The sequence below is a fragment of the Canis lupus genome, chromosome 30 (genome assembly GCF_011100685.1).
Source record: "Canis lupus familiaris isolate Mischka breed German Shepherd chromosome 30, alternate assembly UU_Cfam_GSD_1.0, whole genome shotgun sequence".
Classification (NCBI taxonomy): domain Eukaryota; kingdom Metazoa; phylum Chordata; class Mammalia; order Carnivora; family Canidae; genus Canis; species Canis lupus.
The window spans coordinates 32,250,388-32,277,612 of record NC_049251.1 but is presented as its reverse complement, the minus strand read 5'-3'; the positions used below and the strand labels follow the sequence as shown (position 1 = coordinate 32,277,612).

The 27,225-nt window shown below is 38.9% G+C and overlaps 1 protein-coding gene across 9 annotated transcripts in view; it reads right to left on the bottom strand.

Annotated features, from left to right (window-relative positions):
* Positions 1-27,225, bottom strand: part of MAP2K5 (mitogen-activated protein kinase kinase 5) — a 256,636-nt gene that overhangs the window by 75,436 nt on the left and 153,975 nt on the right. For 7 of the 9 annotated variants that reach the window (XM_038580795.1, XM_038580798.1, XM_038580794.1 and 4 more), the window contains one exon: positions 8,355-8,384. The exons of the other annotated variants lie outside the window; for them this stretch is intronic. In XM_038580795.1, the coding sequence (XP_038436723.1) occupies positions 8,355-8,384 (30 nt within the window). The remainder of the gene's footprint in view (positions 1-8,354; positions 8,385-27,225) is intronic. 9 annotated transcript variants of the gene reach the window in all.

The window sequence follows — 27,225 nt, the reverse complement described above, 5'->3', positions numbered from 1 at the left end:
TGAGTGAATCACCGAATGGCTATTGGAATCCCATTTCCTCCTCTATGAAATAAAAGAGTTGGAATAGATCATTGTAAGGTCTCATTACATTCTGAAATTCTATGACCCCATGAAGTAGCAGACAGCACCAATAAAAACCAAGGTGGTAACAGTGGAAGGGCTCCCAGACCACAGAGCCCAAGAGGGAGACAAGATGGCAAAGCTGCCTGCCACCTGAAAGCCAGACTGGGCACCAAGTTCATTACTTCAAACTTCAATTCTATTTCCGGGCTAAACAGATTATTTAAAAATTGTAAAAGAATCAGGGTCCCCAGTTACTGAACTAAAAATGACTAAGTTCTGTATATAATTCTATATATTATGATTGTGATTGTGAATGATAAATTATAACTCAAAAAAGAAAGACTGTAAAGGAAGGCTCTTGTGGGATCAGAAAAGTAATTCATTTTAGTCCTACCTGGTATGAGACATGAGACATGGTCATATATTTTCAGAGCTACATAAGTAAATCCCTAAAGTACTTTCTGGAAATATAAATAATACTAATATTACCTTGCTCTTGTTTACCCTCTTATATTTTTCAAAGTGTCCTCTTAGGTATTAGCTCATCTGATCATGACAACTCCCCACCCCCAGCAGTCTAGAAAATGTCCTGTGATGTGCCAAGTCCCTCAGAGGCATGTGGCAGCTGACCTTGGGGGCAGAGATCTTAAAATGTAATGATTTCCAGCCTCAGACTGGCTCCCAGTCATCTCAAAGGGATTCATGAAATTCTCAACCCCAATTTCATTACCTGGTCTCTGCTGCACTTGCCATCTCCATCCTGACACATCACCTCTCTCCTCTACCACTGTGCCCTTCCATTTTTTCCTTCCCTTCCAGGGCTGCTTTAAAGTTACTTAGGGAAATTTCTAAACTGGTAGGGAAATAAAAGTAATAGTAGTAGTAGTAGAAGTGGAAGTAGTAGTACCCTACTGAATTAAAGTATTGGAAGGATACTACATACAACATGCTGCTTCAGACCTTTAGCTTTTACCAGATGAGTGTCCTTCTGACTAGAGTGGCTAGAAAGTTCTTTCCCATTCTTTTAGCCTCATAGCCTCAGCTCTGGCATCACCTGCTCGGTGAAACCTTCACAGCTTTCTAAAGTGAGCTGACCAGTTCCAGAGCATACTACCTCCTATTGGGTTCCTTTTGCATCAACTGCCACGTGTTTTATATTTTTCTCTCCATTAGACTAGACTCTTTGAGAGCGGGGACCACATCTGTTTCATTTCTGTACTTCCGGTGCTCAGCACAGTGCCAGCACAGAGTGCTTTCTCAACGACAAATACATGTTGAATTGAATTGAGATGTATGTCATGAAATAGTTTAGGAGGTGCCATAAAATCAAAACAACATGGGGTTAGTGTTTTAAAAAAGACAGGGTTCATTAGCCTAGCTGGCTAACTGCATTTACCCCAAATGAGGTATTGATAAGTAATTTATCTTTAATGAAAAATGTCATGTTTCTAAGCAACCCACACTTTGGGGATTCCTAAGAGTTACATAGGTAAATCCCTTAGTCTATACCCTAAGTAACGAGAATGAAAATAATAATGGATTAAAACATGTAGGCTAAAAATCTGGCTAGCAAAAAAATTGCACCCATGTTGCTCTTTTGGAGTCTTGCCAATTACAGGTGAGTACTTAAAGTTTGGGGTAATTACCTACTACTGTTTTTTTTTTTTCCCCCTCTGACTAGAGACCTCACACAAAAAACTGGATACTTATGACTTTATAGAATCCTTGATGTTCTGGACTTCAAAAAGTTTACGTAACAGAGGATAAATTCCAAATACCTCTTTTCGAAGAAGGTCAAATTCTGAGGTATTATGTTGCAATTTTAGGTTGCTCTGGTCATGATCAATACATCAGTACATAAATAAGGTAATAAAATCTATGGTCTGAATTTAACACTGGATATAAAACAATATTAAATTATCAAAATTAGGATTAGTAGTAGCATAGTCAAAGGCTTTTAAAACATGAATAAAATTAGGTATAAAAACTAGAATTTCAGCATTAGTTTTTGAAAAGTGTTTAATATTTTAAAATAGTTTTAAGAGCACACGCTTTCTACTCCATTATGAGACAAATGCTCTATCCAGAGCACAATTTATTACTACAGAATAAATGAATGTTTAAAAGACAGTCTGTCAATCGAAAAAGAAAAACACATTAAAATAGCAGGTTTCCAAGCCAAGTTAAACAAAATATTTTCTCCTTGACAAGCTGCTTACATTTAAATGAAAACAGGGCAAATTTGGTCAATAATATGGATTGTATATAATAAAAAGGACCTTAGATCATGTTAATACAAGGATCAGAAAGCAGTAAGTTCAATTAAACCCACCCAATTATTTAGCAAAGTTTCAGATACAGCAAATAAATTAATCTGTTTTAAGTGAAAGTGCTCAGATAAGTAGCTTTTTGACCTGAGTAAGTTTCACTGGCAGCAATCACAGCAAAGCAAGAATCTGCTGAAGCAAGGCAAAGCCCCCAAATCAAACAAACGGTATTAGTAATCAAAAAGCATTTGCAAAACGTATTTCCTTGGTTAGTAGCAGGGGGTTCTGAGCAAACGCCACCTACAGCTTCTCTCGTACTTTGATAGATAGTGCACAGGGGATGAACACACATTCCGTTTACCCACAAACAACTGGGGTATTCTGATTTTAAAACAGGGAATTCCATTTCTGTACTATCTTATGAAAAAGGCCAGTCGTTATACTATTAAGAATGCATGTCTTTCACTTAAAATCCTCTATTATCCACTTATGTTGAACTTGTATTGGGATTTAAGAATGCCTCTTTATTGAGACAAGTAATACGTCATCATTTTGTTGAGCTAACAGGCCTGACAGACCCTGTCTCCTCGAGTTAAGAACTCTAGATCTCTATTTTGTACATTGGTGGCAAAAGCTAGCAGAATAAATGAGAATTAGCCAATTGGTAGTAAAGGCTTTTAATCCCAAAGATCCAGACTTTCCTTCTACCGTAGCCTTAACTATTCTATTTGGCCAGATGATAGTATATTCTTTTCAAGAAAAATGATCTCTAGATATTGCAATAACTTATTTGAATGCCATTCTTATGTATTTTTAACAAATAACGTTGCCATTCACTATATCTCTTATGTTTTTGATCCTTTTTACTACTTATCATCGTCTTTATTTGAAACAGATTTTTAACAGATAATCTTGATCGTTACAACAATATCTTGCCTGCATTTTATTCAAATAATTCTTAAAAACAGCTTAAAAAGCCGTTTGGAATAACATCAAGCTTGCCATCAATCAAACGAAAAAATTCCGCTGGCGGTTGTATAAACATCAGATCAAGTCTGATGTCTTCACGGATTTCAGAGTGAACCATAAAAAACTCCATTAACTTCTGACAAAGAATGCAAATTAATCACAACATGGGGTGAAATGAAATTAAAGGCTCTTTTCTAATCAATGACAAGGCGGGATGAAATATTTGTTACTCTCTCTGCACTCAGACTGCCTGGGATGTTTGCGCTTCCTTCGCAAAGCCCCAAATGTAAGGTGTGAGTACAGATTCACCCGCAGTTGCCGTACAGCCCTCCTGCCCCCCCAGAGCTATCTGCTTACAAGTCGTGGAGATTCACAAAACACACTAATCATCTGAATCTCAGGTGCATCCAATTTGTTATTCACACTCTCCCATGCCAGTGAAAAGCCTGGCGCAGACAGATGCACCAGGAACCCTAAATGACAGTTTTGGCCTCCGGAAGTACGATCACTACAACAAAATCTAGTACAGCCTCCAGGTGAAATGTCTGGAGCTCCATATGGAGCAGGGAAAATTAACAACAAGATGAAAATCACTGCAGCAGCGGGGAGTCGGAATTTTTGAAAAAAAAAATGAAATTTAAAGATGAAGAAAGAGAAGTAATAAATTAATGGGGTGTGAAAACATTCAAAGCTTTACAATACCAGGGGCACTATTTGCTCAGATTTTTTTCCTTTTTTTAACTTCAGGTCATTTTGATGTAATTTATTAACCAAGATCAGGAATTGTAGCCAAAAGAACAACAACATTTTTATACATACAAAAGTACTTTAAATACATTTGTATCTGTATTATCTTCACTTTCCTGTGGCAGACATCCTGCTTACCAAATTTCCAAATGTCAGAGCTGGCACATCCCCTGAGAAGTCTCCCTAATGGATTTACTATCATCTTAATGCAAGGCACTATTGAAAAGTTTGAATGAAGGATGATAATTTTTAGCAGGCAATCTTTTTCATTTCTCCTAAATTATGGTGTCATTAAACAAACCATTGCCCACCATCATGTTTTTTAAGTCAACTGAACTTGGATTTACATGATTAACTATACACAGCTCCAGTCCTTTTCCAGACCTGTGCATCTTTCCCAATTACTGTTAATGCTAAATTGTTCAAGAAATGAAGATAATATGTGGTTGTGAGCTATATAAAAACACAATTTTTCATGATCCTATTGCTTCAAAGGCACCCAGAATTTAATGGCAGTAGGGTCAGTGAGAGCTCTGGAGCCCTCTAGACCCTCTTGTCACTCTGCTAAACACAAGGTACAAAAGCAAAGGGCTCTAGGGAATGGCCTTGTCATTATCTACCATGGTATGGCCTCCGGTGTTCAGCACATCTTATCACACAAGAGGCCTCCTTGCCTGGAGATGGAAAACCAGGAGATGGGCTTGGAGGGGCTCAGTGGGAAGAAGAGGAGTGGTGTGAACAGCCAACCATGCTCAGAGTACACCGAGCCCATGCATTTGGTTTAGTTGCCTACCAGACCCAGATCTAACTGTATCCATTCATCCCTGTGAAGGCACAGGTAAGGTGCCTTACCTGTCCAGGCCTCGGTCGCTCACCTGGAGGATGGGAATAATAGCTGTTGCAGGTGGGATTCACAGCCTGAGTCAGATAACAGGAAGGGATCTGAATGAAGCTTGACATCAGAAAGGGGCTAGATGAACCCAAGACACTGCTGTTGTTCCTATTATAAGTTGTAGTAATATGGCTGTGTGTCTATAGAGGCTCCTAAACTTTTTTTCTAGAGTCCTAAACCGCATGCCAGTGAGGCTATGCAACTTCAAGGCCTAAAGGAAAGGATTAGACAGTCCTTCCCAAGAACAAATAAAAAACTAATGCACAAAACAATGAAGTTCATAGAGAAGACTATCTCAACAAAAATCCAGTCCTTTCATCTTTATATTGGCCCCAGGCCACTGACTCTCCCTGATACCTTCCTGACACCCTTCCCTCATCTGGGTCCCCACTGGATACACACTGTGTCACCGGCAGGAAGAGGCACTGCTAACGACACCGTTAGCAGCACTGACGCTGGGCTGGTGGGAGGACAGGTCTCAAAGCTGGCCTCTCCTCTCTGCTCATTTTATGTTCTGCTCCAGTTGTGGCTGGCAGGTTGCCGAGCACATCCTTTTGTGAACTTTGGTTGACAACCAGAAATTCTGTTCTGTGCTATGGCCCAACATCAGGGCCAGTGGGTTGGGCCCTTGTTACTTTCGCGAGTGGTTTCTGTCCATAAACTCATTTGATCTGCATACTTGCTCTAATGAGACAGGAAAGGTAGGTATCAGGATCTGCAATATAGAGTTAAGGCAACTGAAGCTCCAAGGAGTTACAGAGCAAGAATTAAGGCCTGTGGTGACCACAGTTTGTGGTAGAGCTGGGTTCCCATTCTCATCTTTCAGCTCCTGGTCAGGAGCTCTTTCTGATAGGCCCGTCTTCTCAAATTGCCACTAGTGAAGAGTTCAGATCTGGTGCCCTGACCTGACTTTGAGTTCAAAGTAGCAATGTCCTGGGATTGTCCCCAGTCCTGGACAGAAGAGATGCAAAACTATGTGATCATGAGGATATAAGAAAGGCTTTCACCTGTTCAAGGGTCAGACCAACAGGTGACAATGAGGATGAAGCCGTCAATCCTCAGCTTGGTAAACAGAATTGAAAGCTGCTTTGACTGGATGGCTATTTATAAAGTAGTGAGTTTTATCACTCAAGGTATTCAAGATGAGTGTGGATGCTTGCTTCTAGAGACATGGTACAGAGGTTTGATTCGATGATGTCTGAGAGCCCTCCCAATCCTGCGAGTTTGTGGTTCACTCCTGACTACTGAGCTTGGGATTCCAAGGAACTAACCTCACCGTAGTTCAACATTGAGTAAATCAACCATTTGGTATGCCCAATTTATGAGGGGATGCCATCTCACAGAACGGTTTGGGGTTCAAGTGAGATATGTGATGGGCCAAAGAGAAGGTATTATTCCTAATCCAGTGTCTGGAATACTACAAAAATAAACAAGGTTGTTCATGTACTTTGAGGACAGTGTGATGACAGGAAGGGCATCGATTCAGTACCCTTTCCCAGTCTCCAGTCTATAGTGCAATGCCTGTAAAATAAATGCCAACTCCACCAAATGTCATTACTGATTCTAGCAACAAAGTGCACAAACTTCTGTTGAAAGATCTGGGAAATAATCCTAATGGCATCAAAGCTGCTTCTATTATTTCAAATAAAAGTCCCAGTTTGGTGACAATATTGTATCACGATTCAAGGAATATAGCTTTCCCCCCCACTCTGGCATAAAGGTTATTGCTAACTAGGGAGTCCAGCACATTAGAATTTTCCAGCTTCCACTTGACTGATCAAGTAAATGTATACTTAAACATTCAAGAAAACAGAATTGCAAAGGTGTACAGCCTCTTCCCAAATCTGACCAGAGCATCCAAATGCTTCATCTGTCAAACACAACAGCAGTCCGTTTCTTAGACTCATCACTTACCAAATCTCACTGGTTAATTACTCGACACATTAGGAATCTCAAGAATATAGCTACATTCTTAATCTCTGGCATTTTTATGAGATGGTTTACAAGTTTTCTACTAAGACTTCTCTGAGAGCTATACTGTAACAGGGTGTCTTCATTTACAAAATTTTAGGGGATTGTATAAATTGGCCAAACAGTGAATTGTTTAAAAATTACTGACAGAATAAGAGGCTTACCAAGATAAATATTCTAATGAGCTATAAATCCTGAAAATGTGATTTTAATTTGATGGGCTACCTAGAGCTAAGCAGCAAGGCTGTATACACTAAAGTCTGACTAAATGCTAGCATGCATGCCAAGCAATTACACTTTAGATTTTCTCTTTAAGGAAAAGATTATATTTAAGCAAAGAAGCCTACAAATTTGACAAGTGAGTCTAACACTCTTGAACCTAATAACTTAGGCGATTTCTCTCCCACTCATCTGATGGCTTTAACTGTAAAAGAAAAAGGATACAAAAGACACATTTCAGTAAGTGAAGGGCCTTTAAATGTCCACATGGGTACCAGGAGAATTCGCTTAAAACAGCTTATAAGGATGGTAGAGTGAATGAGCCCCATCCTATTATTCAATAACCATGTTTGTGATGCATCTGCATAATCTAACCATGCATAAATTAGTATGTGTAATACAACACTTATTTGCATAATAATAGCAAGTTAATAGATGCTTAAAGAGCAGAGACCAACACCACCTTTAAATCAGACATGCCTCCAGGCACTTTGGCCTGTACAGACCAAGATGCCAGAAAAACAGTGAGCACCAACCAGAGGAAAACAGTCAAACCATTCATTTTTCATCCCTCTAGACATTTCACTTACCCCCCCCCCCCACATCGGGGAATCATTTTCAAACCACCAGAATAGCTTTATATTTTCTAAGTGCTAGCACCCTTCTAAAGAAAAATCTTAAAGAAATGATAAAGATTATCATCAGCAATGGTAATATGATGGACAGTTTGTTTTCTTACAAATGTGGATAGGAACGGGCACATTTTAAAAAATAGTATATTCAGAATCACACCCACATAAAATTGGGGGCTTATTTATGTAGCAAAAATAATGATCTAGATTCACCCTTCATCTCAACAACCCTTTAATTGAAATAATTTTAATTGAATCCAAAAGCTCAAATACCGTATAAAGAAAAGGCTGTGCCTCTCTAACCTCAGCATGAGCACATGGCACTGGGCGAGGATAAGGAAAAACATCACCAATGTCACACAAAGGAAGAGCATGATGATGCCTTTCAACCTTTAACAAAGAGGAAAAAAATCTGGAGTTTAAAAAAAATCAAAAATCAATAGAGACTTTTAAATGACTCCTTTAAGATATCACTTTTCAATTTAACAGGACAGATTTATTTGTATGTGGCTCAAATGTTCACAATTGCTCCCTGTACCTTCATACATAGGAATGAATGTCACAGTGGCAAACGGCAGTAATGAACAATCTTACCTGAGGATATGGAAACCTCCCAAGAGCAAGCTGGGAAAGGAAATAATATTTGTCTAGTTATAGATTTGCATGCAGGGCAGATCTCCTTAAGACAGACAAGTACTAAATTTTAGAACTATATTCAGCAAATATAAAAAGCTCACAACCCTGGATGCAGGAACTAAAACTAAACTATTTGCTGTAATTACACTAAAGTTGTATTTAGAATGGACATTTTCAATGGGCAATGTTGCATCCCTGAGAAAATATTCTGATTTTAACAACTAAACATTAGCAGTATGTGGCTTCTCTTAGGAATATTCTTAGTTCTTTGGGCATTATTCACATTTACCTGTGTGTGACAGTCTTCACCTAGACAGAGCTGTAAAACCAGAGGAAACTGTGGGCTTTTCCTCTTGTAAGATGGAAACACCTTATTGTTCCCAGCCCATAGTTCTGTAATGTTCTTAGTAACAAGTACATAGATAGTGTTGTAGGAAATGGGGAATGGGACATATAGAACAGAAAATTTTGCCACTATTTTCATCAATTTATTATCTTTTTGATTCATTTTCTATCCATGGTGGGTAGGGGGGTGTGGAGCTATCACTAGCAGGAAAGTGGCCATTTCAAGGCTGAGAAGTCAGGACTGTAGATCTAAGTTTGAAATTGGGAATGTCAATTTTTAGAGAGCTTCCAATTTTGCTTGATTTGTAAACTGCCATGTGTTTCTGGGCCGGTCACTTAATTTTGGTCTTGGGATTCTCACCTATAAAAGCACAATGATTCAACCTGGAACAGAGTTGATATAAACTAGTAAAACTTTCCAAATATACCATAACATATTTAAAGAAAACAGTGGCAAAATTTTCCAACTTTATAATGTGGCTCATCCTCAGGCCTGTGAAATCCTTTGTATGTATTTGTAACTACTTTCAAAGTAGAATCACAGGGAACTTTGAAGCTGGAATGAATCCAATAGAGCATCAACCCATTTCACACATTAGAACCCAAGAGTCCCATTAAAGAAGTTCTCGCACAGTGAATCAGGAGAAGCCTAGGGCCTGACCATAAGACTTGCAACTTAATCCAGTGTTCTTTCTAGAGTTTTACATTGCTTTTCTACAACTTGAGGAGTTGTGCATTTGTTTCAAAAACAAGGATACTACTGAAACATTATTGAACTTCTTTGGAATTGTGTTTAGTATCATTTCAAATAGCAAAAGAGCACCTACTTCATTTTATTAGAATTGCATTTTATCTCGGACTTAAAATTATACCCCCCAGCTTTTTGATTGTGTAAATTATTTGTTGACTTGGTTTGAATGGCCTATGGGTATTACCAATACCCAAAGCTACCTGCAAAGAATAAATATTTTGTTCCTTAATAAGGACAGACATGAAGATGCTGAGGTTAATTTTCAAAGATCTAAAACCAGTCTGAGCAATAGCAATGTAATAGGAATGAACCATATGACTTTGTAAGGTGACTACTTTGAAAAGGCCAACGCTCATTTGGATGTATATTTATATATACGTGTCTGTTTTGCAATGCCTAGTCAGTTTCATTACCTTGTACTCATTCTTATATATTCAGAGTTCACTGATTATCAAGATATAAAGTTATACTACTGAGATGCCTGGGTGACTCAATTGTTTAAGAATCTGCCTTAGACTCAGGTCATGATCCTAAAGTCCTGGGATCAGTCCTGGTGGATCAAGCCTCGTATGGGGCTCCCTGCTCAGTGGGAAGTCTGCTTCTCCCTCTCCCTCTGCCCCTCACTCCACTCATGCTCTCTCTCTCAAATAAATAAAAATCTTTTTAAAAAAGTCATACTGCCATTATTTCACTCAGTAAATATCATTAATCAAGGGACTAGGATAAAGCATAGACAGCAAAAACATCACAAGGTGGGAGAGTGTGGATGTTAATCAAACCCCCTTTCAGTTTTATGTGATTGTTTGTTGCTTACGTACTGCTTTATTTTTTAAAGATTTTATTTCTTTATTCATGAGAGACACAGAGAGAGAGAGGCAGAGACATAGGCAGAGGGAGAAGCAGGCTACCCGCGGTGGGCCTGATGTGGAACTTGATTCCAGGACCCCGGGATCACAACCTGAGCCAAAGGCAGGCACTCGACCATTGAGCCATCCAGGTGTCCCTGCTGTTTATATACTGTTTTAAATTAGGAAGGAGAGAGACTCAGCTCTCCACTCCCCTTACTCCAATCTTACCTAATACAGGCCATCCATTTGCCTTATATTTCGCAAACACTGTGTTTCTGGACAACGGGAGCGGGCACATTGAGGGGGAGCCACTGTGGTCTACCATGGCAGTGATGGCAGGCTAAGCCTTTGCATGATTGTATATTGACTTGACAGGCAATGGCAGCTCAAGAAAAGCTGTCACCCATCATCACAGTCATCTGTGGATGCAAGTTATGCGTATCTTTCCATTTGGAATTATTAAACTACCAAGAGGAGGATCTCTCATCTAAAAAGGCTAGCAACTTAGTGACTAGTAGATAATATTTAGAATATTTTATCTCAAGCCATTCTATAGGCACTGTGTCGCTCACTTGGGTATACGTTTAACATGCACTGAGGATCATGGAAGAATTCTGTCCATGTAGCTTTCCAGAGCAGAAGAACCTGCCCATGACACATAGAGTGGAAATCTAAATTTGCTGGCTGGTACCAATATGGGACATTGGTTTTTGCTAAGGAAGTAAATAAGCAATGATTAATGGAAGGCTTAAAAAAGAGTGGCATAAAATGAAAAATATGAATTGTTTCCATTCAACACAAAGCTTCAAATTCTCAAGTCATTATTGTTCTATGGAGAGGCCAGGCTACAGTCAACTTGGGAACTTGCACTCATCTACTTGGTGCCCTCTGCCATAACTGGTACAATGTAATAAGGATGGCTGATATCATTCATTTACCCTATAAGACCCCCCCATGCATACAGAGAGAAAATTCAGTGCAGGCTGGTCAGCTGGGAGCCTCTCTGTACCAGTCTGCTTGGAAACAGGTGTCAGGGCTTGAACTAGTGAACTCATCATTCTTGGGTCTGGCTTTGCCTTGTGTGTACTTTTCTGACATCCTATGAAATTGCAGTCCTGTCAACTACATTCCTGGGAGAACTACTCTAAGACATCTTGCAGATCTGACCTCTTTGGAGCCAGAGGACAGAGAATGTTTTTTGTCCTTGACCAGAGCAGTTCAACAATCATTTCCTTTCTTCTAGACTGCCACCACCTTGCTGTTCCAGTAGCAGGACAATGATTCCAATTCTGCACCAGTGAAAACTGGCAGTGGCACCATTAGGCTGGTACCAAAAGCAGTCATTTTAGGGCCCTGGGAAAGGAAGCTGCCTTCCATGTATGTCACAGGCCTTCTAAGTTTAATGCAACCAAGGTGTTTTTGTTCCACACTATTTGTCTTGTGGCAAAAGAGAAGGAAATATATAGCCAGGCTCTGGAACCCTTTTATCAAGTTCAATTAGGAGAAGGCAAAAAAAGAAAAAGGTCTCTTAGCAGATATGGCTGCATGAAGAACAGGTCCCTCATGAGGCTGTCAAAAGTCAAAATAAACACCGAACCCTGACGAGAAAGAGGGAGCACATATGCTATGAGTGAATATTTCAGACAGATGGACCTGGGGCCATTCCGTATCTTTTACCCCTACTGGTCTATTAATCTACTTGCATTTCCCCAGTTTTTATTGTCAAGGTATTATAAATTAGGAAACTTACAAAAGAGAGTATGTAATCTTCTCTGAAATGGCCTGCAGATATGTCACTGTACTAAATGTGTTTCAGATTTAATGAAGCTTTAATGTCCTTTTTAATTTTGCCTGTTTCTGTATCACCAGGGGTCGGGCAAGGCAATCAGCACTCAAGAGGGTGGTTTGGTTTAAAACTAGGAAAAAACTCATTTGCTTATGAGTTGCACTGTATTTTCTTAATTAAATTTACTGAGTAAAATGGTTTAAGTTCAGCCAACCAATGACCTTTGTATGTAGATTTAGATTTATAAATAGGTTAACAGTTAAAGAAAGGGGAAAAAAAAGAATCACAACAAAGCAAACAGATTAGGACTAAGCCAATAGAAATCTTTGCTCTCTTTATCATCTTTACAAAAGAAGCATTTAAATATAGGCAGCTTAAGTCCAGTTTAAAAAAAAAAAGTATATTGAAAAATGTGGATGCACATAAGCGCCAGCAATTCATCAAATGACTCTCACATCCTTTTCATTCCCAGGAGGGGAACGGCTGCAAATGTAAAAGATTTGGAAAAGCTTTATTTATTTTTTTTTGGGGAGGGGGGGGCAGAGGTAAAGAGATGGGAGAGGGAGAGGATTCTATTTAATGTTAAATAAAAAAGTACATTTTAATTCTAAATACTTAAGATTCAGCAAACTGCTAAATACTCTGTTCATTGTGGGAAATTCACTATATAAGAGGCAGAAAAAGAATGCTCTGGAAACATTTACCATCAGGAATACATTTAAATAACAGTAACCCCCCCCCCCAAAAAAAAAAAACAAAACAAAACAGTAAACCACTAACACTTTACTGTAAAACTAAAATTGTTCCTTAGTGGCATCTTATTGATCTTTGATTTGTCCTATCATAATCTATGAAATACTCTTGAGTTAGCAGCATTTGAATATGTTGGATTTTATCACTTAAATAACAAATATGTGTGTGGGGGTATGATCATAATGACTGCCAAATGCATAGCAACAGCATGAAAGAAACATCTGTATTTTTAACAAAAAGATAGAAGATATTTATTTACAAAGCAACAAAAATGGCTTCTGTTGAGAACATGAATAATTACGTATGAAGTCACAAATGATAAAGAGAAAAAATAAATTGTATCAAGAAAGAAAGCAAGTGGGGAATACACATTCCAAATATGTTTTTGGTGAATCATGTTTCTTAGAATATCAACAATGTATGAGTAGTTTTAAATTTACAGTTATACTAAAGAGCCCTGGATTTCTTTTTAATTCTTAATTTAGATATATTCTATGTTTGTTGGCATAACTGCAAATTGAAAATAAGCATTTTCAATACAGCCAGTGATCTAGCTGAAGGAGGACTTTATAGTCTGAAATGCTCTAAAATTTGTTCTTAATTACCTTGAGCACATTTTATACAATTAAATTTCCATCTAAGGATCTTGCATTTAGATTGTGCACTGCAGTTAAACCTTCATTTTACAGAAATGCAGCAGCCACTTTGGAACATTCAGACACAGGGAAACTTTAAAAAATCAGACTTAACTACTGGATTACATAAAATTCCCTAGGTGAGATTTCATCCCAAGACCAATTTACACAGTCCTAGAGAGAGAGTTTAAATCATCTGAAACTATGCTGGTGAAGAACCATAATAAATATTAAATACCTCAAGATCTACCCTAAGATTTTACTTTTTTCCCATGTATCAATTTCACTATCCTCTTACTGAATGGTTTAAAAACAATCCAAAGGATATAACAGCAATTTACCAGTGTTAAAGTGCTTTGGAGGTTAAACTGACAACAAAGAACACAGAAACACAAAGCGTCTTGAAGTAGGGTTTCAATTAAATGTGGAGGATTTAGCAATGCAGGACCAAAAAAAAAAAAAAAAAAAGAGTTACAAATTAATTTAATCTTCTGCCTATAGTTTGCAGCTGCACTCCAAAGTGTCTAGGGCTTAAGAACAAAGCGTTGAAAGGCCTCGGAGTGAGGAAAGCTTCAATTTTTAATGTATAACGCCATTAGCTGATAACTTGTGGAATCTGCGACCCCTGCGGAGGGGCATAAGTGCGAGTAACAGAGACTGATGAAGTGACATATTTGTTCGTGTCTAGAACTATGAGGAAGAGGGTTATTACTAACACCATCAGGCCCAACAGAAATATGCCCTAATAACCTTAGGGACCCTCCACGTTATCAGTTCTCACTACATCAAATATATTAAAATCAAAACCTAATTCACTTTAATTAAAGACAATTAGTTTGTTTTACTATTATTGTTTTAACTTGCGTGACATTATAATACATTGCAAATTAAAGATGGGATAATAAATGTAACGAAAGCACTGAACTATGTCTACCTTTCTACCCTGCTTCGAGAAATAAGCTTATCACTGGTGTCTACTGTAAGGAAATTCACGGACACCATCATTAAAAGTGGTGTAGAAACGTTTCACTCTAAAATGAGTATAGTAGGATTGTGCAAATCTCTTCCCTATTCAATTTATACTTTTCACATAACACTTTCCTATAAACTCCAAGGATTTTCTTAACACAAACAGAATTATGGCCCAATGGAGGCACCAGAAGCTTAATTAATTCGCCCAAGGTCATACTGCAGGTTGGTGGCAAAGCTTGTTAAATCACTAAGAACTGTGGGCTCTACAGATGTTTTTGGCAATGGCAAAGGACCCTGTCTGCAAAGGCCTAAGAGACTTCTAGTGCAGTGGGTGAACCACGACAAATAACTCATTACGGCTGTACAAAAGTGCCAAGTGCTCCTGAGAGCTCGCAAATAACATGTTTTCTTTGTGTCAAAAGAGCCTAAATGTGAGGTTCCCATCAGGAGTGCTTCTTAACATGTGCCAATATTTAAAAAAGAACAACTCATCCTCACTAGAGTCCAAGGATAAAAAGTAAATTTATTTTAACTTAAGGAGGCCAAACACAGTTGCACAAAGAAATAAATCAAGTCCTTCTCCATCATTCGGAAGGTCCTACATTCTATCCCTCAGATTACTAATAATAATGAAGAAAAGACAGCATTACAAATAAATGTTTCCAATAGAGTGTGCTTTTTTTTTTTTTAATTAGAAATGGGCTTATTACAGTGGACACTTAAATGGGGAGAGGGCAACAGTAATTCACAAGTACAATATCCTAATGCTGTTCCATTAATTGCTTTATTTGTTTCACGGTTAAAAATGATTGCTTGCTGTAGCCTAACCGTGGATGCTGAAAAGCATGATACATTGAGGTCTCAACCTGGGCAAACTGTACCTAAACTTACACTTTATTGCAGCTTAGTTCACAATCTTCACCTAATATAGGGGTATATCCCAGTGCAGCAGGAGGATAAATCATCCTAGAATATTACTCTGGCAAAGTTTAGCTGTGACTGGAGCATATGTGCTTTCGAGCCACTGAAGCAAAGGCCCATAAAATACACTAATTACTGGAAGTTATGGTCACTGAGTGATTGATAGCGCTCTGCAAGGCAACTTCCTCATTTTCAGCTCTTCTGACGGGCTCATCCGCCACATAGCAATTATTAATTCATGACCCACCCCTCGGGCACTAGTACCTTTACTTCTAATTCTCCTGCTACCAAACTACTGCTACAGCTGGACACTGTCTTTCTTCATTCTGATGGCTGGGTAAGGATGATAAAAAGTAGATTTCATGCTAAATGCTATTGTTTTGAATCTTTAAACGTTGCTCGGTCCTTCTAACCCTGCTGTCCCAACATAAATTCTCCTTTCTCTCCCACAATGCTAGTTCACTTTGCATGGTTTTCTTTCGGACTGTGTGTGTTTGTATATATGTGTGTATATAGCTATCAATCCATCTGTCTATATACTACATTAGGCCAAAAACTCTGACTGAATAATTTTTTGCATGAATACTATGGTTTAAATACAATTTTAACTAGGCCACAGTAAATATGAAGCAGCTGATTAAAAAAATAGGCAAACAAACCCTCTTTATTTAAAGAGACCACTTTTTTAGCTTTGAAGATACTCTGTTCCACGTTGATTTCCATTGGCATTTTTACTGAGAGCAATGCTAATTAAAATATCTGGGTATATAACTAAATCTCTAAAAGTCACCGAGAAACAACTGCAAAGGTCTCTTTTGTGCACTGAAAGGAAACTCAGTGAGAAATTCTAAATTAAAAAGAGATAAAGTTCAGTCATGATGGGTGAAAGCAAACAATTTACTTTTCTAACAGAAAAAAATGAACTTCAAATTTTTGCACAACTCAAAAATGCAATACTGGGGGGTAGTTTATCTGGATTCTAAGACAGTGTAACAACAGATGAACAGATGGAACTCGAAGTCACCTATCCTTTCAGGACTTGGTTCAAGTTATTCTTTTTCTTCTGCTGGGAGTTAACCCCAGAACACAATTTGAAGACAAAATTCCTATCACTCCCTGTCCATACCGTTCCCTAGGCAGCGTTGCACATCCTACCTGGTGACATTTCCTAGTGTTCTACATCTTCCTGTGTCTCTAATGCCTGGCAAATTTTAAATTTTGTTTAAGGGCAAACTCTTAAGTCATACACTTTTGTGTTCTCCATGACACCAGAAATGGTATTTTTCAGTCAGCTGACAATAAGCATTTGTTGGTTATGATAAAACCCCTGATGGCGACGTCTTCTAGAGCCTAGCCAACTTGGTAGTGCATATTAGTTGTTTCTATGTTATAATACTTTTTTTTTTTAAGTTAAGTTCCCCATCCAGCATGGAGCCCAAAGCGGGCCTTGAACTCATGACCCTGAGATCGAGATCTGAGCTAAGATCGAGTCAGATGCTTAATTGACTGAGCCACCCAGGAACCCCTCTGTGCTACACTACTTTAATGAACATAGTATACAAACTCTTCAGTATTATGGCTTGATAGTCTTAACTGACAAGGCCTTCTTACACATCACTGCTTAGAATAATCATTTTCACATATTTAAGCATTATGATTAATTTAAATGACTTATTTCTTATTAAAGATTTAGAGGTTGCAAGAAGGGAAAAAGCCTGGCCTCTAATCCATCTCTAATCCATCTTGTATACTTAATTCAATAACCATTTTAACCTTCACAGTGAGAATTAAGAAATTATACCCTTTCAATGTGTTTGTATACTGTTGACCTGTGTCTTCTAACGGTACATGACTTAAATCATGACAACAGACCTTGGAGACCTAGCTCTGGGTATTGGGTATGTGTGTGTGTGTGTGTGTGTGTGTGGGGGGGGTGTTCCTCCACTTCTAAATTGCTCACTGGAGTCATGCAGCTGCAAGTACCTGAGAAAATATCAGTGCGGGTATATTCCACTGGTTCAACCAACTCTATACTTCTATTTCTAGACATTTCAAAGTCAAAGGAGTCATCATCAGGTAGTGTTCTCATACTTCTAGCATCTGTATGATGCTCCTGAGAGAGAGGGAGTGGCCATTCCCACCAGGGTGCCATGCATGCAGGTGAAATCATCTTTGGATCTTTCATTGTTAACCACCATCTGGCTGCACCCTCATCAGAGGCCTCTGTGGAATCCATGTTGAATGGCTGCACCTAAGATTCCTGATCCATAGAATCCTGAGTAAATAAGGGGTCATTATTTTAAGCCACTAATGTCAGGTCCTTTATTAAGAGCAAGAGATAACTGAAATGCTTTCCTTGAAACTGATGTCAGCCCTCCTTCTCATCTGCCCTGTCCTATGCACTTCCTTGGCACTTGTATTTATCTTTTTACTCTTAGTCAAGGAGCTCCTGAGGGCAAAGTGAGTATCCTTACTGCCAACATAGAATAGCGCTACATAATATTTACTTATTAGATGGAATTCTCACCTATCTGCTTCCTAACAGAGCAGACACATTGGAAATTAGGTTAATTTTTGTATTTCCTTAGAAACATAAACTAGGCATTGGCTTCTGAAAACCAGTGGTACATGTACACTTTGAAACATGGTAATACTGAAGCAGCTATAGAGACAGTGTAGGTAGTAAGCCTGGAACAAGCAGTCTTGACTGACAAGCAGAATCATAATAAACCAGTCTTTTCCTTTATCTAATTTCCTGCTTATTTACATTTACCATTTCCCTCTTCTCTTCTCAAACTAGTTGATCTACTTATTCTTTATAGTATAATGATAGCAGCAGAGTCAGGGCACCTGACTGCTGCTGCCTGGTCTATTCACTTAACCTTTCTAAAAAAGTCCTTTTATTTCTCTGGATCTCAGTTTCCTTACTTGCAAAATTGGAGCTTTGCTGCTTATACGGTAGAAGAATCTTGGGTGCCTCAAATTACTGATTTTTTAGTCATTTCCCATCACAGCATAGAGGAGCCTAATGAGGTTATGAATATCAAGTGGTTTGGTTAAGCATTAGGTATGTGTAAAGTGTTATGTTGTCACCCTTCTTGTGAGAATGACACTGAGCCAGAAGATGTCAACAGCTGAAAAAAGAAGACAGAGCACCAGACTTGACTCAGAAGTTATCGATTCCAGTCCTCTTTTGCCCAGGACTGGCTCTAAGGTGTCACTGTGGACACATTCCTTCCTCTCCTGGCCCCCAGCTTCCTCACCAGTACAAGGACGGATCTGATTTAACAAGTTCTAAAGACCCTCTTTGAGATAAAAAACCAAAACCAAACCAAACATTCTAATCTCTAAGAACAAAATAAGGCGTGTAAAAGAGTTGCCTAAATAAATTCTATAAAAATGTTAAAGTTTTTATTAGCCAGTTCAGAACCAAAGTATGTGCTATGGTCTGTAGGATCTTCAAGAGGATTTTTAGACTGACTTCTAGATCATTGGATTGAATATTGACAGAATTCTAGGATCAGTGGTTTTTACCACTGGACATCTTCAGGGAGCATTAGTGGTTCCCCAAATTATCACTCACAGAATTTAGAGCTGACAGGTGTCACTAGAAGACTGGCCCCTTATCTTTTAGATCTCAGTTTAAGAGATCTTAATTTACACACCACAGCACTCAGTTACTCCTATCACATAATGCTGTTTGTTTCTGTCTAATGACTTGCTCTTGTCAAACACCTTCTTTGGAAGGTAGGCTCCATGGAGGGATTTTGTGAGTTTCCATATTGCCATGTTCCCAGTGACTAGCACGGTGCTTGCCACACATGTGACATTCAATAAAAATTCTGAGTGATTAATGAATATGTTGCTGCATATTATCTAACCTTATCCCTGTTTCTTCTACAAAGCATTGCTTCTTAAGAAACAAAACAAAAACTTGAGACATGGCATGTGGTTATTCAGTCACTACATAAATAGGGCATTTGTATCCCTAAAGAGGACCGATTCCACTGTGGCGGAATTTTCTTCTTTATATTAAATAGAAAACTATGGATTGGGTTTTTGTGTTTTTGGTCATGTTAGCTTCAGAAGAAAGTTCAGCCTGGGGCAGTCCGGGTGGCTCAGCGGTTTAGCGCCGCCGTTGGCCCAGGGCGTGATCCTGGAGACCTGGGATCAAGTCCCACGTCGGGCTCCCTGCGTGGAGCCTGCTTCTCTCTGTGCTCGTGTCTGTGCCTCTCTCTGTGTGTGTCTCTCATGAATAAATAAAAATCTTTAAAAAAATAAAAATTAAAACATTAAAAAAAAGAAAGTTCAGCCTGCCAGTCATTGAGCAGCAGCTTGCTTCTTCTCTACTGACAATCCTTCAAACATTTGAATATGGGTTGTCAAATGTTTGCTTTGTCTTCTTTTTATTTCTTTATTCTTCACATGAAGACTTTGTTGATTTAATGTTTCCTTAAAAGTCCAAATCATGTGTGTCTGTGTGCACACAAATGCATACAATTTGGACATGTGCTATTGGAAAAAAACTTTTAAATCAGTCTGAAATCCATCAAAATAATAAAATGCTTAGCTGGGACTGCTAGCACCTGTTCCATCTTGTTTTGTCAATCTCATGGTTGTTTAGATAGTTCTGAGCACAAAGCAAGCTCAACAATGCCTCATTCAGTGGGAAACACTCACTTTGTCTGCCAGTTGCACATTCACTATGATCACTGACAACCTTGGAAAATGCACATTTAGGCATGGTAATCTGAGACAGCTGGATCCCTTCACAAACCTTGCAGCACTGAACTTATCAACCCATCATCTCCCAAAGGTCATTTTAACAGTTCCTTTTTGCAGTAAAGTTGTAAAAAGTTTTAGATTAAAAAAAAAAAAAGACCTTGGAAAAAATCAAGTTGAGACAGAATTTATAGAAAGGGGAGTTAAGAGCAGAGGAATGAGTGACAGAAACTGTGACATGCATTCTTCAATGGGAGGGAAGGAGGCCCATGACAAGGACTCTGGACCACGCTCCTGCCTACTTTCCTATATGATCTTCCGCTGAAATCTCCTTGGTGTTTCGACCCTTCAACTTTGATCTTTTTGCCCTCTGATGGTTTCAGCAGACACTTCTGATCAACAGGTAAGATGTTTCACTAGATGGAGCAGCAGACCGAACGTATGATAAGATTCAACTTCTACTCATGTTCTTGATAATAATTATAAAAAAGGAGAGGTGAAAATATCAGTGTTTAAGTAGAGCACACCAAATGCCAAGTTTTATGGTCTTGAGAAGCTGACAGCAGCTGTTCATAGGGTATCCAGAGCCATACGTCACCCCTCAGACCAGGTTCATAATCACCACGGGCTAGAAAAGCAAACAAAGCCGCAGCTGTAGACCACTAGACAGCCGTGTCTCTGGGTGTTTTTATGTAGGGGGGCATGTGTATAAAGGCAGTATGTTAAAAACAGGATATGTTCACAGGTTTTAACATTTCCATAAAACAAGGAGATTCTATCCAACTATTTTTACTTTTTTTTCAAAAAATATTTATTTATTTATTTTAGAGGTTGGGCAGGGGGGATGCAGAGGGAGAGTCTCAAGCAGATTCCCCGATACGTGCGGAGCTGGACACAGGGCTCAATCTCACAGACCTGAGCTGAAACCAAGAGTTGGACACTACTTACCTGACTATTCCACCAGGCACCCCAACTATTTTTACTTTCTATGATAAATTTTCCTTGGGAAAAATTCTATTGAGATGTCTACAGAAAATTCAAAAAATTTACCTTTCCCCAGTAAAAATTCCATTTCTCTGGGCAAAACTGTTGACATATGTCACTTAGAAAAAAGTAAGGTTTTTTTGTTTGTTTGTTTGCTTGTTTTTTGTTTTTTTGCTAGAATACTAAAGAGGAATACCAAAGAGTAATCTCGAACAACATATAAATATCTTTCTCATGTTATAAAATTCAAATGAAAACATTTTCTTTGGTGATTTCTTCACCTCTGTTTCCTCTTCTCTTTCTTCCTGAAACTTCTGCTTTTCACTTTAGACGATCCGACCTGGTTCTCTAGTTTTCATTTCTCTGTTGTTGTCATTCTCTGAAAGTTCCTTTGTTACAGCCTACTGTTCTTGTTTCCTGAAGGCAGTATTTTCTCTTATCCCTCCAAGAAATACTTTGGCAGTTCATCTGACTGTTTCTTCACTTCATAGTTTCCAAGGCCCTCCAAGTTGCTTTTGTTTTTTTCCAGTTATTTTAGGTCTCTGTGCGAAAACCCTTCCTCATATATCTTGCCAAGAATAAGGCACTAAAAATCTGGCTGGAAACACTGTGCTCATTGGCAGAGCTTGCAGACTGACGTAACATGATGTAACATGAACCCCCAGTGTCTGGATCTTTAAGACTTCTTGGTCAGATTTCCTTAGAGAAAGTCTCTTCTCCCTGAAAGGTAATCTTGGCTGCCAGCATTGTAGGAACAGGGTATGATAGGAAGGCTGGGAGCTCTCAACATTTACCATTCCCTTAATGCCTCTGTGCTTCAGTAACGGGACGCAGTCTTCTACAGTGCCAGATATCACTTATTTTACTCTTTCCAAAAAAGACCTCCATCTTCTGGTGTTGAGGCTGAGGAGTGGTGACTGTGCACACATGCTGAGTTAGGGGAAGAACCTGTGGGTCAGATAGCTTACGTGTTTCTCAAACAGACTTAAAAATAATTCTTTCTTCTTTGGTCCTACTTTCACATCTAGTTCCAGATAACTAGTACCACCAATTCCTGAGCCTTTTTGGTGTTCTATGGGAATTGGGGATGCTTGTCACTTGCTTTATAGCTAGCTTAGGATTTTAGCATTCTGATGTTTGCCACTGTCCATCTGCTTCCCTGCATCCAAAATTTGTCTTTGTAGTCTTCTCTCACTTTTGCTTTGTCTTCCTGATAGTCTGCCTTTTTTTTTTTTTTTTAAATCCCTTATGGTTATTTTTAGCAGAGTTTGAAATGAAAGTGCAAGGTATGGCATGTTCCATGTTCTATGCTTTATCCAAATTAGTGGCCTTTCTGAACCAAATAGAAATATTTCAAGAGATAATTCCTTTTAAAGAGAGGGCATGGCTTAATTTTCTCATTGTGACCTTTGTCCAGAAGGTCTGAAGTAAAGCTTCCATCTAAAGATGAGGACCTTGAGGTCCAGAGATTCAATGACTTATTCAAGAATCTAGAGTTTATAATGACAAAGGTGGAATCTGAATCTAGGTCTATATCCCGGCAAAAGAAAATCCCTCTCCACATCAAAACATTTGCGATCTATTCAGCAAACATTTACGTATGCTTATGTTTAAGACTCCATCAAACTTCAAGCTCTGAACTTTATTTTCAGAAACTGCTTTAAAACTATTACAAAAGTATGAAAAAACCGAGCCAAAAAGATTTCTTGAGTGCCCACTTAGGGGCAATCGAATTGTGCTAGAGAGTGTAGGAAGTTTTGAGACTATCAGATTTGCATGCTATCATAAGGAACTCTGACATGCCTATAAATTATTGTAGCACAAAGTAGAAAAGGCAGATGCCACAAGGAAGATATAGATGAAGGTCAGAAGAAAAATATGTTATTTTTCCTGGAGAGATCAGAGTATGTGTCATGAAGGATGAGTATTTAAATTCTATCTTGGGGAGATGAAGAAAAATGGTATTCTCTAAAGAGTGAACAGCACGGTATTCCATGGATTTATTTTTAACTTGGTAAAGGTGATTCTAAAACTCACAAGAGAAACTCTAACTCTTTGTTGAAACAACAGAACTCATAAAAATCTTCCAAAGATGGTGTTACTTTGATGACAGTGACCTTGTGTGGCTCTCTGAATATGTTCTTCACCTATCTAGAGACGTTTTTCTCAGCCATGGACCTTGCTTTCATCATTTAACACATCATTCAAACCACTTCAATAAAACAGGGATCATGCTGAAGAGGAGTCTCAGAGGACTAGATGACACTCCAATTAACCAAGCACATCGAGCCAGATTGTTCTATGCCTCGGACTCAAGAGACTGGCAGAGAGAGGAGGCAAACAAAGGCAGAAAGAGTGAGGACCCAAGTGAAAAGAGCAAAATGCATGTGTTAAAGATGGGCTTTCAGCCTGACTCCTGCAGAAAAACCTGTCAGAAGATTATTCACCACCAACCTTAATAAGGTTTATAATAACCCTCAGATAGAATCACTAACCATAACATGTACTTGTAGAGCATACTCAGTGAGAATAAGAACATTATAGGACTGGCCTGGTGCCTTTTTAAATATGTATGCATTGTTCTGGGTACTGCAAATGCAAGGCTAGAAGAGGATGTATTTTGACTTCTTTTTTGAACCAAGAAGGGCCAAATGAAATATCCAGCTTTGGCGAACATGTTGTGACTTAAATGACACAAGAATATGAACGGAATAACGAATTTGTGAAAACAACAGTGGGGCTTCTCTCCTTAAGCTGTTCTGTGGGAGGAGAGATATACACTGAGCTCCCTGTGAAATTAAGAAATTGTGCCCTAAAATGTTTAGGTACTCCTCTCCCCTATAGATTAAATAACATCATCATACGTGGTGAAACAAAGCTCTTATTACCAATTTTCATTTTAAAGTTTAGCTCTGAGGTCTTGAATGGCAACTGCCAGGGTGAATTGTCCTAAAAATCACTGAGTTGACTAAATCAGTGCGAGCTTTCTAGAAGAGTCAAATATTGTGGGAAGCAGGATTAATCCTTCCAGTTTGTCTTAGTCCAGGAATTTTGAACCTTTGTTAGTGGGTCTTACTTCTTTCTCTCTTTTCTTCTTCTTCTTTTTTTTTTTTTTGTTGCATTTTCACACTGATTTCTGTCATGAAGTTTCAAGGAAGAAGAGCAATTCTACATGGATTCTTTTTCCCATTACATAACGAGCCCATACATACTCCACATATGGCAATGGCCTTTATTTGGTTTCACAACTAATCCACATGAGGAGAACTACAACACATTTAAAGATCTGAGTATCTGAGTTGAAAACCATAAACAAAAAACAGAAAGGGGCCAGATTCGTCTCATCTAGTAAAACTGCCATGCTCTAGTGAAGCTGAATAATCTCATTTTTTCCCCTTCTTAAGGGTAATCTCCATGTTTATGTTACTTCTGCCAACTCCAAATACTACATGCAGCTGACAAAATCCTAGAAGAGACCCATCTTATCCCACGGGGATGCTGAGCAGAGAGGAGATGGGGCGGTTCTGTCCCTGGATAAAAGATAGTCTGATATTAAAGATTCTTTGCTTAAGGCACAAATGTACCTGGCTGTGACTTTTTTAATGGCACATTTTAGTGGCATGTAGCATCATCTTTTATGAACGAGTGTGCAAGAGGCCTTGTTATGACCCCCATGGGGACTGTGACAGCACATTAATGAGGGAAGGGCGGTATGGAGAAGGCAAGAAAAGGTGAACCTTGCTATTTTGGGAGTTGAAAACAACGAAGGCCGCTTCTGATGCCTGCATCACCAAATCTCAGGGATGGGTTGGGAGTTTATGGGATTTGCAGGGGGGCAGGGGTGCTAGCAGAGGTAGAAGGGATAGAAAACTCTAGTTCCCATTTTGTCTCGATTTGATTCTTGTGTAATTTCAGAAAAATTTCCTTTGCTCAGTTTCCTGTATTTGTATCTCATTTGTTTATTTACCACCAGTATTCTAGGGGAATAAAATGACTCAAAACACTTTGAGGAAGGTACCCACACAAATAAGTAGCAAAATGGCCTAGGCGAAACCTAGTAGTAGGCTCTGAGACTAGATCTCTCCGGAAGTGTTCACAGAGATTTACCTTAGAATGTGCAGGGCGATGAGGAGGGGCTCTTCCCTCTTTCCCTTCTTTCTCCCAGTGGCAAACTCTCTTCAAGACTAACCCAGTTCAACTTTCAACTCCTTTGAGAAAACCCACCTCTCCCCCAGCCCTGGGGCTCAGGGTACTCTGGAAGCAGCTTTACTGACGATGCTCGCATGCTGTTTGTTTCAGCTTTAGATGTCTGTCTTCTCTATCAGAAGCCTTGTGTGCCCCCACTCTCCAAGGCCCAGCACATGAGAAGTGCTTAAACAGTAATTATTGAATGAATGAAAGTTTTTACTTGTCAGGGCACACACCGAGAAAGGGAGTCTTGTTTTTAAAAGTGAGGATAAACAGAAGAGAAGTAATTCTTTGACGATATTGACTATGTTTCAAAACATAATTTGTTATTTGGAATTTCAAAATACTATTGAGATTTATACTTTTCTCTATTGTGATTTTAAACAGGATTTGCCACATTTATCCCAAGCAGGCTGTGGTGAATGCAAAGTACATCTTGTGGACTAACTTGCCCATTTCTTCAGGTAATACTCTCATTACATCTGCCCTTAGGGAAAAAGAACCTTGGAGTTCTCGTCATCACTGAATCACTCACAGTTTCTCATCTAAGGGCTCAAAGCCTCTGACTCCCCTCCCCTATCACTTATTTTGTGTTACCTTGTACCCCAAATGAACTTGGTATAAAGCACACACCAAGGGCCTTACACTCTTCTCTAGTGGCTTACTGGTCTACCATTTGCATTCAGTCATATGCTGTCACTTGCTTATCTGGTGGGTCATGAGCTCCTAGAAGACAAGGGCTGCAATCGCACAGTTCCCTCTGAAGCCATTGAGTTGAGCATCATGCACAAAGAGGTGCTCAACAACCCTTCCTGATGATCATAATCAGACTGCACTTTACATCCTGTACCAACATTACCTCCTCATTCTGATAGAACATCTGGCTTCTCACCAATCATTTGAAAACACAGGAAATGCTAAAACACCTAACCCTTTCTGGCCCTCCCTCCCAAACGTCTGTCCTCTTCTACTCTCGCCTTCACCCCATGAGCCAAAACATTCCTTCTGGCATTCAGGTGTCCCAGACTTACTGTGATAATTTCTTACAGCCCCTATACCTTAATCCTCCTCAATCTTACAAATTCAATGAATCTGTTTTCTTCAGTCTTCCAGAAACCATCCAATACTTTACCTCCAGGATAAATGAACATGATTGACAAAACTCCAAATACATCAATGCAACTCCTTCTTTAAAAAGCCTTTGCATCCCTACCACCTACCAAAATATTGGCAGACACGTGTTTCAGCGTGCAATAGAAGTATGTTCTATGTATTGGGCATCTATCAATCTACCTACCTACCTATCTTAATTGATCTCCCTGTTTGCCTGCTTGCCCTTCTATAGTCCATGCTCTGCAGAGCACTTCATGATCTTTTGAAAATATAATTCAATCATTTCCCCTCAGAGTAAAATCTAAAGTCCTTACCATGGCTTAGAAGACAGTATGTGGTCTAAATCCTCAGCTATCTCTCTGATTGTATTTTCCCCCATTTTTTCCCCTTGCTAACTCCACTATAGTCACCTTGGTCTCTCTGCTTTCCTTAAACATTCCAAACACACTCCAGCTTAGCAACTCTGCTCTTGCTGTCCCCTGATGGCTTCCTCCTTTTACATCATCCAAGTCTCTGCTCAAAGGTTTCTGATCCTTTATCAGAAAGGATCACTCTGCATTATTTTTCTCCATAGGACTTGCCACCACCTGACAAATTACATATTTAGTTATTCTTCTGTTTTCTGTCCTCATGCCCTACTCCATGAGAGTCAAGACTGGAGTGTGCTTTCATTACCATATCCCTATTGCCCATTTAAGAAGCACTGCAGGACCTCAATACATAAGTGAAAAAAATGAATGTACAAGGAAAGAACAGTGAATACTTGTATGTGTTTTAAACCTTAAATCTTAGTTATGCTCTCTCACACTAC